The sequence below is a fragment of the Spermophilus citellus genome (genome assembly GCF_964194105.1).
Source record: "Spermophilus citellus genome assembly, chromosome: 6".
Taxonomy (NCBI): domain Eukaryota; kingdom Metazoa; phylum Chordata; class Mammalia; order Rodentia; family Sciuridae; genus Spermophilus; species Spermophilus citellus.
In genome coordinates, this window is record NC_138187.1 from 17,831,603 (window position 1) to 17,846,918 (window position 15,316).

Consider the following 15,316-nt stretch of genomic DNA (forward strand, 5'->3'; position numbering starts at 1 on the left):
GAAGACTGGTTTTGCCCCCTGGTCCTGAGAATTTCAGACATCAATTAAGAAACTCCATGCAGTTAAGATTGCACTTAAGATTGAAAAAAATAAAATAAAATAAAGCTAGGACTTAAGGGACACAAGTTTTTGTGCTGTCACTCGAGTCCTCTTGGTTGGATGCTGATGAGTCAATCAGTGGGAGGCCAACTGCACTGGAGGCCAACTGCACTGGGCAGAGCATCCGGCTGTGTTACCAACAGGAAGGACAAGTTTTAGCATCCTACGTAAACAGCTTGAAAGCAGCTCTCCCTCTACTGATATCTACGCCCGGATTTGGAGCACTGCAGCTCAAAGTGCTTCTGATAAACACAAGAGGAATGTCCACATGCTATGGCACGGACGGCCTGCTGACTGCCATCGCACGGGTCAAGGGCCACTCTGGAGCCACTCTGGAGCACAAAGTCCAAAGCACATACACGAAACATGGCTTAGCAGGAGCATTGGAGCTGCGGTCAAGCTGCTTGGGGGGTACAGACCTTAGTCCTGGACACTTTCCCCACCTGTGAGGGCACTAGGAAGGACATCTATTGGGAAACAAACAAGCAAACAAACCATTGTGGCTTTGTGGTTTTCAAAATAACACTGGTGTCATAAGAAAAGTCATTAACCATTGATAACATGTGCAAACGAGGCATCACATTCCTGGGGGGAAATAAAGCTATTGAAAGATATTATTTGAAGTTGGTTAACCTTATCATCTTGGGTCCCCATTTTGGGTGCACTGTTGGCTCATTTTCCACTGAGAAGCCACCTGGGATGGTTGGAGAGCCCAGAGGAATATTTTACTGGCTTCTCCAAAAATGCCTCCATCTAGAATAATCTATAGCTGGAAGAATTGATGTGGAGCTACTAATGCCATTTTAAAAAACACTAAAAATCTATTCATACTTAAAATTAAATATTGAATTTGAGTATCTGAGATGAAAATGGTTTTTAATATGATTAAAGAAAATGGTTGTGTTCTAGAGTTCCTGAAGGAGATCCCATTAGGGGTCTGCTCCACTCACACAACCATCCCCTCTCAAAACAGGCTGGCACTGGGGCTGCAGGGAATGTCAATTTTTCCCTCTTGTGCCACTGGAAGGTGGCACTCTGCTAGGAACAGGCTCTGAGACCTGCCTTCCAGCACATTCAACTTGGCATGATTAGGATTTTTAAAGTTATACCTGAAATTCTTCATTCACTATGAATGTCTTTACTAAGAAATGATCCATCTGGATTAAAAGTCATCACATTTAGAAACATGCAAATGGAGATAGGTTTGTCACATGTAATACGACTAGAAATCTTGAACCAACTTCAAGGCCAGGCTGTGGATTTCAGTTTTGCAGGCAACGTGACCTGCCACGACCACACCACTCTGCTGTTCTAGCACAAAAGCAGCCAGAGACCAGATGTGACTGCTGGGCATGGCTGTGTGCCAATAAAACCTCAAAAGCACCTGGCTGGGGGCCAGCATGGTCGGCAGGGGAGAGTGACTCCTACTTACCTGTCACTATTTTGGAAGCTGTTGGTGCTGCGCTGCTGAGGCTGCTGTCCCCGGCAGAGTGGGCGCCAGGAGGATGGGGGGGCGGGGGCATGCTGGGTCGGTTCCTCGGCTTTGGTACTGGCCTGGGTCTCGGCAGGGTTCCAGCATGTGTCTGTGCAGCCTCAGGGTTACTCACCACCTGGGTCTGAGCAGCTGGCAGGTTGGAGTTCTGCTTTCCTAGGGGTGGAGTACTGGGGGGCGTTGGCGTCTGAGGAGGGGTGTGGGGTGGCTGCTCGAGTCCGTGCTCACTGGGCAGTGTCATGGAGGTGGGTGGGCCCTGGCCGCTCGGTTTGCTGTGCCCCTGCGGCGTGGCCTGGGTGGGCGGCTGTGGCGGCGGGTGGCTGGGTGCTTGTATTGGAGACAGGCTGCTGGAGTACCTCCGGGGTGCAGAGAGCTGGGAGGTGGCCGAGGGCTGGCCTGGGGCTGGGCCTGTGTGCTGTGGGGGAGGAGACGGACTTCGAGCGGATGGCTTTGGTGACAGGCTGGGTGGAAGCTGAGACGCTCCTGGAGCACTTGGGCCCCCGTGATGGCCAGGAGGCGGGTTTCCCGGTTTCGGGGGCGCTGGAGCAGGTTTTTTAACTGCTGAAAAAAAGGAGAAAAAAGAACTTTTAGTAAGAGCAGCAGAGTGACAGCCAGCACTACCTCAGCCAGGAGCAAGGCCAAGGAGCTTGTCCCTGGAGACAGTGACAAGCGGTGCTGACCTCATGAGCCTGCTGGGAGGAGGGAGAATGCCTCTGTCTCCCTCTCTAGGACCTGGAGCCCCAGGCCAGCCACCAGAAGGCCAGCTGACCAACACCAAGGGAGGGACTTCCTTCCAGACGCCTGACCACCCCTCCTCAAGTGGCCAAAGTCAGACCAACACAAGGGAAGACTGAGACAGCATCACAGACCCACAGACCAGAGGAAACCATGAGCACTCGGCTCGGCACTGGGCCTCCAGGATGGGGAGACGGATGTCACTGGAGTTTAATGAACAGCTGGGAACCAGACTGGTGCCTTAGCTGTGATAAATGTACCCTGGTGACGTCAGACAGTAACGCCAGGGGAAGCGGGGTGGAGGGGAGTGGGAACTCAACTGCGCCGTGATAAATCAAAAATCATGACAAAACCAACAATGTATTTAAAAAACATTAAGTGCATTATACATACTCGGACCCTTTGTGACCTGTCATTTTAAAAAGATCAAAAAAAATGAAAAAGCAGTTACCAGAGGCTGCCACATCACCAGGGAAACGCTGCTCCAGGCCCCTCCCTGGGTGCCCCAGAGCACGGGAAGAAGGGGGGGGGGAGCAGCGTGGTGGCCCCCCTCCCCATAGTGGCCTGACCCCAAGCAGTCTCCTCCCAGAGGGCTTGACTTATGTTAATAACTGAAATTCTATCGATTCCAGAATAACTTGGGTTAACAGATACAATCTAGATAAAAGTACAAATAAATCTGGAAAAGCTGCCTTAGAATTATTTGTCTCAAGAGAGGTGATAGCATCTCTCTCCTCCTGACACCATCCGAGGTCCTGGCTGGGAACTTGACACTGAGGAGGATGGGATGGAGAAAACAGATCTGGAGCCTCGTTGGTGTCCGGGAGAGGCGGGCAGAAACCAGGGACCTGAGCATTTCATGATTTCAGCTGAGAGCTCACTGATCCCACAAGAAGGGGAGAAGGAAATGAAGGACACAGAGGAACACGAGTCACTCTCCCAACATCACCTGCACCATCTGAGCACTGTTACACCCTTCACAGTGGAGAACACTAAGCAACAGAGAGGGCAAGCATTTCTTAAGAGGTCACACAGTGAGTAAATGGCAGAACAGAGATTCACACCCATGTCAGTGGACTCCCTGGATTCTTTATCCTCTTTCTTCTTCCTACACTGTTTGGGTCCCTGCTCCCTGCTCACAGAGCCCAGAATTCAGAGTTGATAAGGGTGAAGTCTGCTCTGCTATGTTGGCCTAGAATTTTTGATACTGGAACTCAGAAGACCTTTTCCCACAGAAAAAAGCTAAACAGCTTATAAAGGAAGAGATCTCTGGAATATCAGTCATACCCTGGTGGCCATAGGCAACTTTTTAAAAAGGTCCAATTTTCTGTTTTAAGTAATATTTACTGTAATTCATATTGAATGAAAGTCATTCCTGACATTTCAGGGTACAGTGGGACTCAGGAGAGGAGCGCCACAGCAGAGTGGCAGAGCTATGGGCGGGGCTGGGGAAGACCTGCAGAAGACCAGAGAGTATGTGGGAGGTGGGGTGGGGGGTGGGGGTGGAACCGCCTCCAGGAAGCCTGAGAGCCTGGGCCAGGGAGCCAGGGAAGAGGCACGGCCTGGAAGCTGAGGCCCGTGGGGCCAGGCAGGCAGGCTCAGGTCAAGGGTGCACATGAAGGCGGCCTGAGGGTAGGAGGGCCTTGAGAAGGACAAAGGAGCTGCCCCACGTGCCTCCTCCCTGCAGACCTCCCAAGGTCTGCGATGCTGTGCAGACATGGTACTTCCACTCACAGGGGACTCACTGAAGTTAACCCTCATGATGTCCCCTGAGGTCGGCACCTTTATTTCTGGGTCAGCAGCCTTCAACTAGCCGACTTTAGGCAAAAGCCAGAACTGAGCCCCCAGAGCCTTTCCCCACATCACAACTGCCTGCGGGTGCGAGCAGCCCAACTGCCCGCTGAATTCCTCTTTCCTGTGACCACCACCATCCCCAAGTGACCTCGTCACAGTGGGAAGCCTGCAGTGGCTGTTACTTGTCACCTTCTGGTAGTGCTGCTCTGCGCCCCCACTCCTCCCAGGCCCTCCCATGGCCGCTGGCCTGCCCCGGGCTCACCCGGCTGGGCAGCCGCCTTCCAGACTGACCACCTCTGCTTCTCACTGGAGCAGGATGGGACCCTGCGGACAGCTGGACCAGTCACTGAGGTGTGTGCCGTGCAGTCACTCGATTTACGTGTCAGGAGCTCAGCCACAAAGCGGGAGCAACAAGGCCTGAGGAAAGCCCAGGGAGGTGGGGACATGGGCTGCGGCCACCAGGGCGGGTCACGGTCCACACACGTCTGAGCACGAGCACCCTCCACGCTGACTGACTCTGGCCAAACACACATTCTGGGGTGGGGTACAGAGGTGGATAGGTCAGGCGGGTGCCCCTCAAAGCTGGGCAAGCTCAGGACAGACGGCTGTGCAGGGGAGCTGCCCTCGGGGAGCGTGGGGAGCACAGGAGCAGTGTCATCAGAAAGCAGCCACCATAGACTGAACACAGAAGCAGCCACCCTGGACACTGAACGTGGCCCCATGGACACTGAACCGGACACTGTTCCTAAACTCAAGCCAGCAGCTGAAGAACAGATCTGATAAGAGAAAAAACTGGCTCTGCTGGGTTAATGCACCTCCACACAGGGGCCCAGGAGGTCCCGCTCCTGCGTGGTTTTTGTCATGTGCTGCTCTAAGGCCCTGACCCTGGAGTAGGACAGATGACTTCCCTGTGCGGTGCTGCGGCCCACTCCTGCCTGTGGTGGAACTTCCTCTCGGTTCTTCTCTATTGACCTGCCTCTTTCTGTTCACAGGGGCTGACACGTGTCTTGCTGTAACTCCCCTGCACCTGCACATACAACCCGTGCAACATTATTACATGCTCGGTGCTATGGCTGGAGGGTGTCCCGCTGAGTGTGTGTGCTGGAGCTTAACTCCTTGGTGTGGCCGTCCCGGGTGAGGCTGAAGGGGAGCTGCCACTGCCCTTCCTGCATGAAGAAGTGAGCTACACAGGATCCCTACAGATGCCCACTTGCCCTCCTGTCTTCTACTGATGCCCACTTGCTCTTCCGCGTTCCACCAGGAGCTGAAGCAGCACGAGGCCCTCACCAGAAGCTGCGTAGATGCTGGCAAGGTGCCCTTGGGCTTCCCAACCTCCAGAACTGTGAGCCAAAATAAACCTCTGTCCTTTACAAAGCAGCCTGCCTTGGGTATTCTGTTATTGCAACAGAAAATGGACTGACACCTGGCTATTTGTGTGGCATTAGAATTTTTTCCTCTAAGGACTCTTCATGTTTATATGCTCATCATTCCAACTAAGTATAGAGTTTTGTTCAATGATAAATTGTGTTGATTCTACTTTCCCAGTCCTGGTTACAGAGAAGATGATAAGAAGAATATGGACTCAGCAATATGTTCCTCACTACATGAAACCAGCACCTGCTACAATAAACTTGTTATTTTTTGAGCTACTAAAAACTACAAGTCACTTTGCAGTGAGGATCATCCATAAGCTAGCTGCTAGGATGCGGGGCATGGCGGCTCCTGTAGGACTATCAGGCTAAGGAGCACCTTCACTGAGTCAGGCCCCTTTCTAGACCATGATCTCTGACCTCAGCACTGCTGACGACCTGGGCCGGGTGCTCTACAGGGTGTTCAGCACCATCCCGACCCTTTGCCCACAAGATGCCAACAGTAGCCCTCTCTCCACCTATCACCACAAAAGTGCCTCCAGATGTTATCGAATGTTTCAGGAAGGGGGGACAATATCACCTCTAGCTTCTCTAGACACACTCTAGAGGCACTCCACCCCCAGACTCACAAGTGTGTGCCGTGCAGTCACACTTGTGACTACTCTGTGACGAGCACAGGACAGGGCTGGGAATGCTGGAATGTTTGGGACAGGTGAGCACTCAGCTCACTAAGAGGTCTTTGAGGAGCTTCACAGGGACTAGAAATAAGCTACAAAGAAACTTGTAGATCGAGAAAAATGCTCTAAAAAAGAGTATCATCACAGAGAATGACTTGTGTATATGGTAGAGAGAGAGGTTGGTTTCACAGAGGAAGTGACCCTTTAAACTGAGGCCTGAGAAGGATCATGTGAAGATATGGGACAGAATGTTCCAGAAGAAAAAACAACAGGTGCAAAAGTTCTAAGGAATGACTGAACTTAGCACATCCAAGGAACTGAGAGCAGAGTGCAGAAAGAAGAGAGTAAAGAGGGGTGCTCAGAAGTCCTGGCTAGTCCAACAGGGTCCAGGAGGGAGGGGGCAAGGAGGTCACAGGTGAGCGTCACCAAGAGATGGCATGGTCTCTATGTTTGAAAGAGACACCTCGTTGCTGGGTGGACTGAAGGGGCTCAGGCAGGAGCCATTCATGTTGTTAATCAGGACCCAGGAAGCCCTGACCCCAAATCAGAGGCATAGTGACTCCCAGCCCACAGAGCTCAGCAGTGCAGACCCTGTGCTGGGTCCCAGTGGGAGCGAAGGCCTGGAAACTGGGAGTGTTTCTGGAGAAAGAGCTTTCTACTGGTTAAGCTTGGAAGCTCCTAAGGGAAACATTCTTAAATGTCTGCTTTTCTGCTACTTTCCCCCTATTTTTCTTAATGCTTTTTCTCTTTCATGACTAATTTTCCTACTTGCCATTTTATAACAGATAAGGAAAAGATCTGTCCCAAAGCCCCACAACCTGGACCCTGGCACCAACCCGGGTGGGGGGGGGGGGGGAACTGAAGCCTTCCGCAAGGGCAATGAGCACAGAGGGTCACTTACCCCGGCGCAGCGTGTGAGGGCTGGGACCAGCAGCGTTGTGAGCTGGGCCGACAGAGAGCTGATGGGAGCTGGCACCTGCCTGGGCCTGGCTTTGGCCACTGGTCATTTGACTGCTATTTCTCCCTGGTGCAGGGACAGCTGCAGATACAGAATCCTTGGGTTTTGGAGGACTAAGGGGAGTAAAAGTCAAGTTAGATGTCAGACGTTCCCTGCTAGAAGAGCTAAACATAGTATAAAATACAGTCATCCCTCAGCATCCCAGGGGGGTTAGTTCTGGGAACCCCTGTAGACACCAACATCCAAGGATGCTCAAATCCCCGATATAAAAATGTGTAGTATTTGAATATAACCTACCTATAACATCCCATATACTTTAAATCATCTCTAAATTACTTCTAATACCTAATGCCATGCAAATGCTGTGTAAACAGTTGTACTGTATTGTCTAAAGAATGACAAGGAAAATTGTCTACATTTTAAAAAAATACAACATAAGAAATATTTTAAAAATATTTTTGATGTGTGATTGGTTGGATCTGTGAGAAGAGAACCCCATGGAAATGGAAGGCCCGGTGAGTAAGATTCCACGGGCGATCCTAAGGTGGGGAGGGTCTGGTTAACTAGCAGGCCTGGTCCAGTTAGGAGGCACGTTTCAGGTCTCTCGGAATCTGTTTGGGTGAATTAATGGATGAGAGAATGAGTGATAAATGCCAGGAATACTATACCTTGACAGACTTGCTACACTCAAACGCTTGCTAGTTAGCACACTGCGTGACGACAAGCAAACGACACATGAACAGTGACAGCTACACATCACGCAGGTGAAAGGCGGTCCATCATACTGCTAATGCCTTTGGCCTCCAGTTTACAGCACCAGAGCAGAATGGCAAAGAACGCAAGCACACGTTGCCTTCTTTTGAAAACAGAAGGAAGCAAGCCATTTGCAGTCTTTTGTTCTGCCCTTTGCCAATCAGGGGAGTGAGAGCAAGTCTGGTTCACTCTATACCAGAACGACTCTTGGACATGAATGCCATGCCCAAAGGCCACCACCTGCACGAAGGCTGAGCATCCAGCCTCCAGTGCCAGCAGAATCAGCTCCCTTACCTGCTGTCACCCGGGCTCAGCCCCTGCTCCAGTATGCTCGCAGGGGAGGGGACTGTCCCACCCCCTGAGCTGCTTTCAGCCCTAGAGCTCTGGGAAGGGGGCTCTGGGCCTGCTGGAGCCGAGGCGCTGCCGTCCATGGGCGGGAGCGGTGGCTGGAAAGCGGGGGATATGTGCTTTCTATTTAGAGTGCCACCCCTCCGGTGGGCCTGGAAGTCCATAAGCTTCACACCAAAGCTACAGAGAGAAGAAACAGTCAGCACAGCACACAAGCCAACTATCGGACAGAAGCCCACGGTCCACATGTGTTAAACCACACATGGGAACAGCCGCCCAAGTTGCTCGGCATGCAGGGATGTGACGAGGACCGTACACATGGCCATCCCCAACACCAAAGCAAGCAATTCAACTTAGCTCTAGACCTGAGCAAAGCCAAAGGGCCTGGACTGATCAAAGTCCTGGATCCACCTGGTGTGAGTGAGCGGCTGAAAGCGAACAGGCAGGCCTCCTTGAGGAGCCATGCTGATGGGCTTGCTTCCCTACTCCTCATTCCACCTCAAACCTGCCTGGGAAACGAGGCGGCAGCGGGATCCTGAAGTGGGCAGTGTAAGGCTGCCACACTGTCAGCCTCTTCACTGGGACGAAGGCAGAGACTTGCTTCCTATCCTAGTGAAGAGGCAGAGGCAGGGTGTGCAGAGGAAGGGTGCTGGAAAGAGCTAGTTCTGGGAAGGAGATGGCGGCTGGAGGGTGAGAGAAGGAAGTCTCACTTTCCACTTAAGCCTGCAGGTATATAAACTTGAAACCTCTTTTTCTCAGTTCAGAAAATAAAAAAAGATGCAAGCGTGTCAGAGCTCATATTCAGCTGGCAGGGAGAGTCCACCCAGGCAGGTAACCCGGAGCTGTGTCACGTGATAGGACTTGTAACACCACAGTTTGTAGCTTCAAATATACAAAAGCTAATTTTGTTATAGACAAAATAACATTCACCAGGAATCACTACTTTAAAGTGTGGGTGAGGGTTCAGGTAATGAAACTTCTACATTAAAAAAAAAAGTGAATTCTGGCCAGGCGTGGTGGCACATGCCTTTAATCCCAGCAACTCAGGAGGTTGAGTAAGTTTGAGGCCAGCCTCAGCAACTTAGTGAGAAATTTAAAAATAAATAAAAAGGACCAGGGATGTGGTTCAGTGGTAGGGCATCTCTGGGTTCAATCCTCAGTACTGCAAAAAAAAGAAAAAAAAAAAAAGACAACTCCCACACACCTCTCTATAAACTTTAAGATTGGGCAACAAGTACAAGAGCGTGTTGTTTAGTTTTAACGTCAACTATTTCTAGTGACATTATCACATAGGCACAGGAAAAGCAGGTTACTTCACACAGGCCTCCTAACTCGAGCAGTTAGGATGCCCTGGGATACAGGACATCTCATCACACACACGGGACAAGCTGGCATCTGAAGCCAAAAGGCATAGTCTCAATTTCCCTTGACCATCTCACAAACTGCCCACAGAGACTAGTGTGGACACACTGCCTCTTACCAAACTGGAACAGCCACATTTTCCCCCCAGAACTGGCAAACAAAGTGATTTCTCCAGCTGAACACCAAGTTCAGTGGTCGGCTTCCACTGCGAGGCCAAGTAACACCAACAATGTGCCTCTTTTAAACAGAAAATCACCACCTCCCTGTGAGATGTGGCTTGTTCTCACATACAGTCATGGACCACAGTCCTACTTGTCAACTGGTTTTTCCTTCCTCTCTTTTTCTGCCAGTCCAACGCATTTAGGTGAGCTTGTGAGGTGTGTGTGATGCCATGGCGCTGTAGAGGGTGTCACGGGCCATCGGGAAAGTGCAGTGCACACGCACGGTTAACTGATAAGCCACATCCCTACTTCTTGATCAGACTAGTGCCTGGAGCGACCTGCATCCTGATTCCTGAATGGTCTGACTCTGATCAGTCGAGGGTGCACAGGAGCTAACAAGGGCCCCATCTTTCTCACTGCCACCCACTCTGCTTGCCTGGGCAGTCTGAACGCACCTCTCCTTCTTCACCAAGTCCCCTTCCATCACTGCCATGCTGGCCGGCCGCTTCCTCTCCAGAGTGCCCGAGTCAGAGTCGTTTCCAGTGTGGGATGAGTGATTGGAATTTGGGGTTGCGAGAGGCACGAACGCTTCTGATACATTAAACTCCACCTCTGCAAGAGAAACCAACAGGAGCATGAGACACGGGGCAGGGTGGGGTGGGGGGGCCAAAGCACCCCATTTGAACAGGAACCTTGCCCTTCAGTCCTCAAGCCCTCACTGCTTCACGAAGTGGCAGCCCTGGCACTGTCACCTGAAGAACACTTGATCAACCCAGAGGGAGGTAAGGAGAACCAGAGACAGGGAGGGGGCAGGAGTCAGAATGGAAGTCCCACAGCTCTTCTGCTTCTCTTTTCGTGAAAAAAAATCATGGAAAACAGAAGAGGACCACGAGTGCACATTACTTATTTGATCATCAAAAATGTGAGGAATACTTACACTTTGATAGAGAACAGAAATGAAAGGACTATCAAGGGCTGCTTTTGCACGATTCCTTTCTTGGAAGGAACTCTTGGGCAGAAGGCTGACAGTCACTCAGCCACCGTATCCTTAGGTGACCAACATGAGGGAGGCATGATTCTTGAGGACAGGGAGACAGTGGAGAAGAGATGAGCACCACCCTGGAGTGAGGGGGCTCATGCTGCCGGGGACATGGGAAGGGGGGCTGCTCTAGGGAAGCCGGGCTGAGGTCCGGACCCTGCACACACCCAGCCAGTACCCATCAAGGAAGTGTGGGAAGCTCTGTGGGTCCCAGGACTGCAACAAAGGTAGCTTGAAACTCTCTCCCCTGCGAATGACACCCCAATTCCCTGACACGGTGAACTCGGCTCCTCACTCACAGGCCCCAGTCGCCCCTTCCTGCTTTATCTTCCACCTCTGCTCAAATCCAGCCATCCAGCCAGAGAGACAACAAGCCCTCTTCCCCCTGGAAGGTTCCTGGATACTCAAGGTCATTTCTTCTCAAGAGCATTCCCTGGCTCCCTTTTCCCGTGCCTGAGTCTGTCCCCTCTCTCTGGCCCCTCCTTCTAGTAATTTATCTGTTGCACGACTGCCTTCTCCAGGGGCCCAGTTCCTCCGGGGGAACAGTATGTCTCACCAGCAAGCACACAGCAGTGTATTCACTAAATACTGGCTGAATGTTTTAGTGAAACCAAGTGAAGACAAAATAAAAGGATTATCAGTATGTCAAAAAGGACCGAAGAGGGGAAAGAAGTGTGAAAAGGAAGCCAGGTGATCTGGGATCACGGTGAAGACCTGCTGAACCATCGCCCACTGCCTGGCAGCTGAGGAACTGAAGTGGTGATTACCTTCAGGGAAGAACCAGTCTGCGTGCTGGATGATGGGCTCAATCACTGCAACCACATGGACGGATGTGGCCGCTGCCATTTCAGCCAGTGTTCTGCAGAGGAAGTTCACAAAATGAAAATGCTTCCCCGAGGCAGCCTCTGACTTCGAGATTGTGTCAGGGCATTTCCATTATTTTTAAAGGCTAAAATATTTAAATACACTGGAAAATGAAATCCACAAGGTCCTAACCATCTCCCAGGAGGAAAAATGACCCCAACTCAATTATTCCTACTCAGCCTGCACAGGGTCCTAGGAGCAGTGAAGCTGGTTTCAAGATGGGCAAGGACAAGGGTTGCCTTTTCCTCCTGGAGCCACATCATACTAAGACCTAAGATCATCTCAAACTACTTTTGCCTATAATGTCCCCAAGAATATGTGCTGCCACAACGTGCCCCCAAAACCATGAGCTCCCAGCACAATGCTGAAGACCACCTGCCATATGCCTGTTCTAGACCCCAGATGACTGCCCAGAAGTTGAAAGTGTCTGGTGCCAGATCACAAAACGAAGAAAATGAATAATTATTATTATATAAGGGGACATAGCTCCGTCAGGAGGGCACGGGCTCCGTCCTCAGCAACACCCCCCCGATTCCTTCCTGGTTGAGTAGGATTTTGCTTAAGGGGCTTTCTGGTATCTGGTAGAGAGCCAAAATCATCAACTTTAAGTGCATTGCTTCTTGCTCTGTTTTCATATTTAGAAATTCCTTCTCTGTCCCAAAAATCACAAAAATGTAACCGTATTTATAAGTCTTTTTTTTTTTTTTTTTTTTTTTTGGTACCAAGGATTATTGAACCCGGGGCACTTACTTCTGAGTCACTTAACTTCCCAGCCCTCTTTATTATTATTATTATTATTTTATTTTAAGAAAGGGTCTTAAGTTCTTACAACCTCACTAAGTTGCTTAAGTCTTTAATCGGCCTGGAATTTATTTGCCATAAGATATGATTAATGTAGCCAACTGTATATTTACTTACCTTAATTTTGCTTTATGATACTGGATCTTTACTGAATAACCTTATAAATATTTCTGAAATACGATGAGGCACACCCGAGGGGGTGGGTGCAGGTGCCAGCTGCAGGACAACACTGGTTCACCCAAGTGAAGCTCGGGGGCCACTCCCAGCCGGGCTTTCCCTGTGCTTCTCAGCTTAAACTGTCTCTTCATCAGTGCCATGGAGCTTAGTGAAGTCAGTGATGTGGAAGGCTGGCAGAGTGTGACACCCAAAATACACCCCTATGGCCTGAAGCTTATTTTGAAGTAAAGGCATTGAAAAAGGGTCCATGAACAAAGGACACTCTGATTTTCCCTTTTCTTCCTCAAGTAGGAGGCATGTGAAAGATGTCCTCTCCAAAACCAGGAGGAAACAAACATTTTTATCACCAGGGTGTCGAGGTAGCAGGAAATCTGCACAAACCAACCTGGTTCCACTCATCTTCATCTTCTGAGTCAGGGCCCACAAAGACCAGCCAAGGCCCTTTGTCTTGTCATGCTTGCACAATTTACTACTTTTGTCCAACTCAGTACAAGAGCATCCAGCTCTAACCACCTCTTTGAGTCTGCACTCTCCTATGTGGGGCTACTACGTCCATGTAAAACCTGTAGTTTCCCCTTGTTAATCTGCATCATGTCAACTTGATTCTCAGGCCAAGCCAGAGACACTAAGGAAGTAAAGTTGTGTGTTTGTTCTCTCTCTCTCTCTCTCTCCCCCCACCCCATCCTCTCAACACTGTACTATAGGCGCCGAGCTGCCCGGCTGCCCAGGAACAGGGACTCTTGGAGGACAGGGACAAGACTTATATATTTTGTGTCACCAGCATCTGGGACAGTGCTCAGCTTATAGCTGTGCCCTGAGAATATCTGCTGAATGGAAAAGTCAACTTGAAAACACCCTAAAGAACATCTTTATCTAAAATGCATACCATGAGTTATCAGTCTGTTTACCCATCAGGCAGAAGGGAGGAAGTGAAGTACTATGATATGGGAAGTTTACTTACCCTTCATTTTTGGCCCATAACAAATTAGGGCCTAACACGATTGCAATGTTGCTAGGAGTCATTTTATTAATGTCACTAGTCTGAGCGAGCTTCGCAAGGAACTTGATTAAATACCTATGGAAAAAAAAGAGAAGGGGCAAGCGCATCCCCTCTGAAACAGCGGCAGACATGACCCTTCCGTCCTGTGCTCAACCCCAGCTCACTCAGGGGCTAACTGCAGAGTTCCCACATCAGAGTCTGGCTCAGGGAAAGCATTTTACATACCTCTCGTGTAATTTGTTTTAGAAAAGTGAAAAATTAGGGCTTGAAAGGAAAAAATAGCTTAACTGTAAATCTCTTTGATATACGCACTTCCTTGCTATATATTTTTAACTTAGTTCTCATTCATATCTTATCTATTCTATCCCTAAATATATTACATTGTGACTAACAATGGGCTCAATATATATATATATATAAAATATATATTTTTTTCTTTTTCTTTTTTTGATACCAGGGATTGAATTCAGGGTCACCTGACCACTGAGCCACAACCCCAGCCCTTTTTTTGTATTTTATTTAGACAGTGTCTCCCTGTGTTGCATAGCACCTTGCCATTGCTGAGGCTGGCATTGAACTCGTGATTCTCCTGCCTCAGCCTTCTGAAGCACTGGGATTACAGGTATACACCACTGTGCCCGGCACTCAATACATTTTAATATAGTAAAAAAAAAAAAAAAAGAAAGAAAGAAAAAGCCTAGCTATATTGCTTAAAGGAAACTGTATTTGAAAACTTTACTTTGCAATTATGAAAATATCCAATTTACCAAATAGATATATGCTCTTATGTGCAAGGACAGTAGTATAAAAACATTAGGAATAAACTAGCTCTATCAGGAGCTAGTTAAGTGAATCACAGTATTCTGACAGTGGAATACCATATAACCATACTAAATCATCATGTACTGACTCTGAAAAATCTCCAACAGGTATTCACTGCCAAGCAAAGAAGGCAATGGTACACACTACCATTTGGTTTTTCAAAAAGTAGGCAATAAGAGAAAAAATATGTGTGTAGAATGAATACATGAACGTATGTGCTTGCATGTGCAGTGACTCTTACTAAGAAGAACATAAGAAACTGTAAACACTGACTGTGTCTCAGGAGTAGGACTAGGTGGCTGGGGGACAGGAACAGAAGACTTTTTCAATGTGTACATTTAATTTTGAACTATATCAATATGTTACATATTTTTAAAAAGTACAAATTATAGAGCACAATAAGCAAACTGAAAGGTCAAATTCCCATATATTAAGAACTGTACTTGAGTTCCCATCATAATGCACTGAACAGATTAAGAGTGTTGCAATTTCAAGCTGTGTATTAAATTAATCAATGAGGAGTATTACAGATACCAGTTCACTAATGAGGCAAGGTTCAGACGTAAGGTATTAAAAGGAAAGAATTAGTTTAGTTTAACGATAGAAACCAAGACTAAATTCAAGTCAGGTAATATCTTGGGCATATTGCCCGTCTTTAAATAAGTCATGTTAGAAAAATTCCTTGCATTTTAAATTAGTTTCTTTCCCAGAGCCACCTCTCCCCCTTGGTTCTATGCGCCTTCAAAGTTACATATTAAGTAAGTCAAAAGGAAAAACAGTGCTTAAATTCCTGAGGTTTCTTAGAAACACAACCATTTAACAAAGTAATATATACTCTCCACAGTAGGGTGATTTGTGCTCTAT

The 15,316-nt window shown here is 48.8% G+C and overlaps 1 protein-coding gene across 7 annotated transcripts in view; it reads right to left on the bottom strand.

Moving 5' to 3' along the window:
* Window positions 1–15,316, bottom strand: part of ARHGAP17 (Rho GTPase activating protein 17) — an 87,721-nt gene that overhangs the window by 6,481 nt on the left and 65,924 nt on the right. For 2 of the 7 annotated variants that reach the window (XR_014022702.1, XM_081299616.1), the window contains exons 14-20: window positions 13,592–13,705; window positions 11,556–11,647; window positions 10,205–10,361; window positions 8,173–8,406; window positions 7,069–7,238; window positions 1,532–2,152; window positions 519–566 (exon numbers count right to left, since the gene is read on the bottom strand). Coding sequence is in view for 6 of the 7 variants with exons in the window: in XM_081299616.1 (XP_081155742.1) it covers window positions 520–566; window positions 1,532–2,152; window positions 7,069–7,238; window positions 8,173–8,406; window positions 10,205–10,361; window positions 11,556–11,647; window positions 13,592–13,705 (1,435 nt within the window). In the remaining variant the exon portion in view is untranslated. The remainder of the gene's footprint in view (window positions 1–518; window positions 567–1,531; window positions 2,153–7,068; window positions 7,239–8,172; window positions 8,407–10,204; window positions 10,362–11,555; window positions 11,648–13,591; window positions 13,706–15,316) is intronic. The other 5 variants (XM_081299615.1, XM_081299617.1, XM_081299614.1 and 2 more) reach the window with 4 other exon arrangements.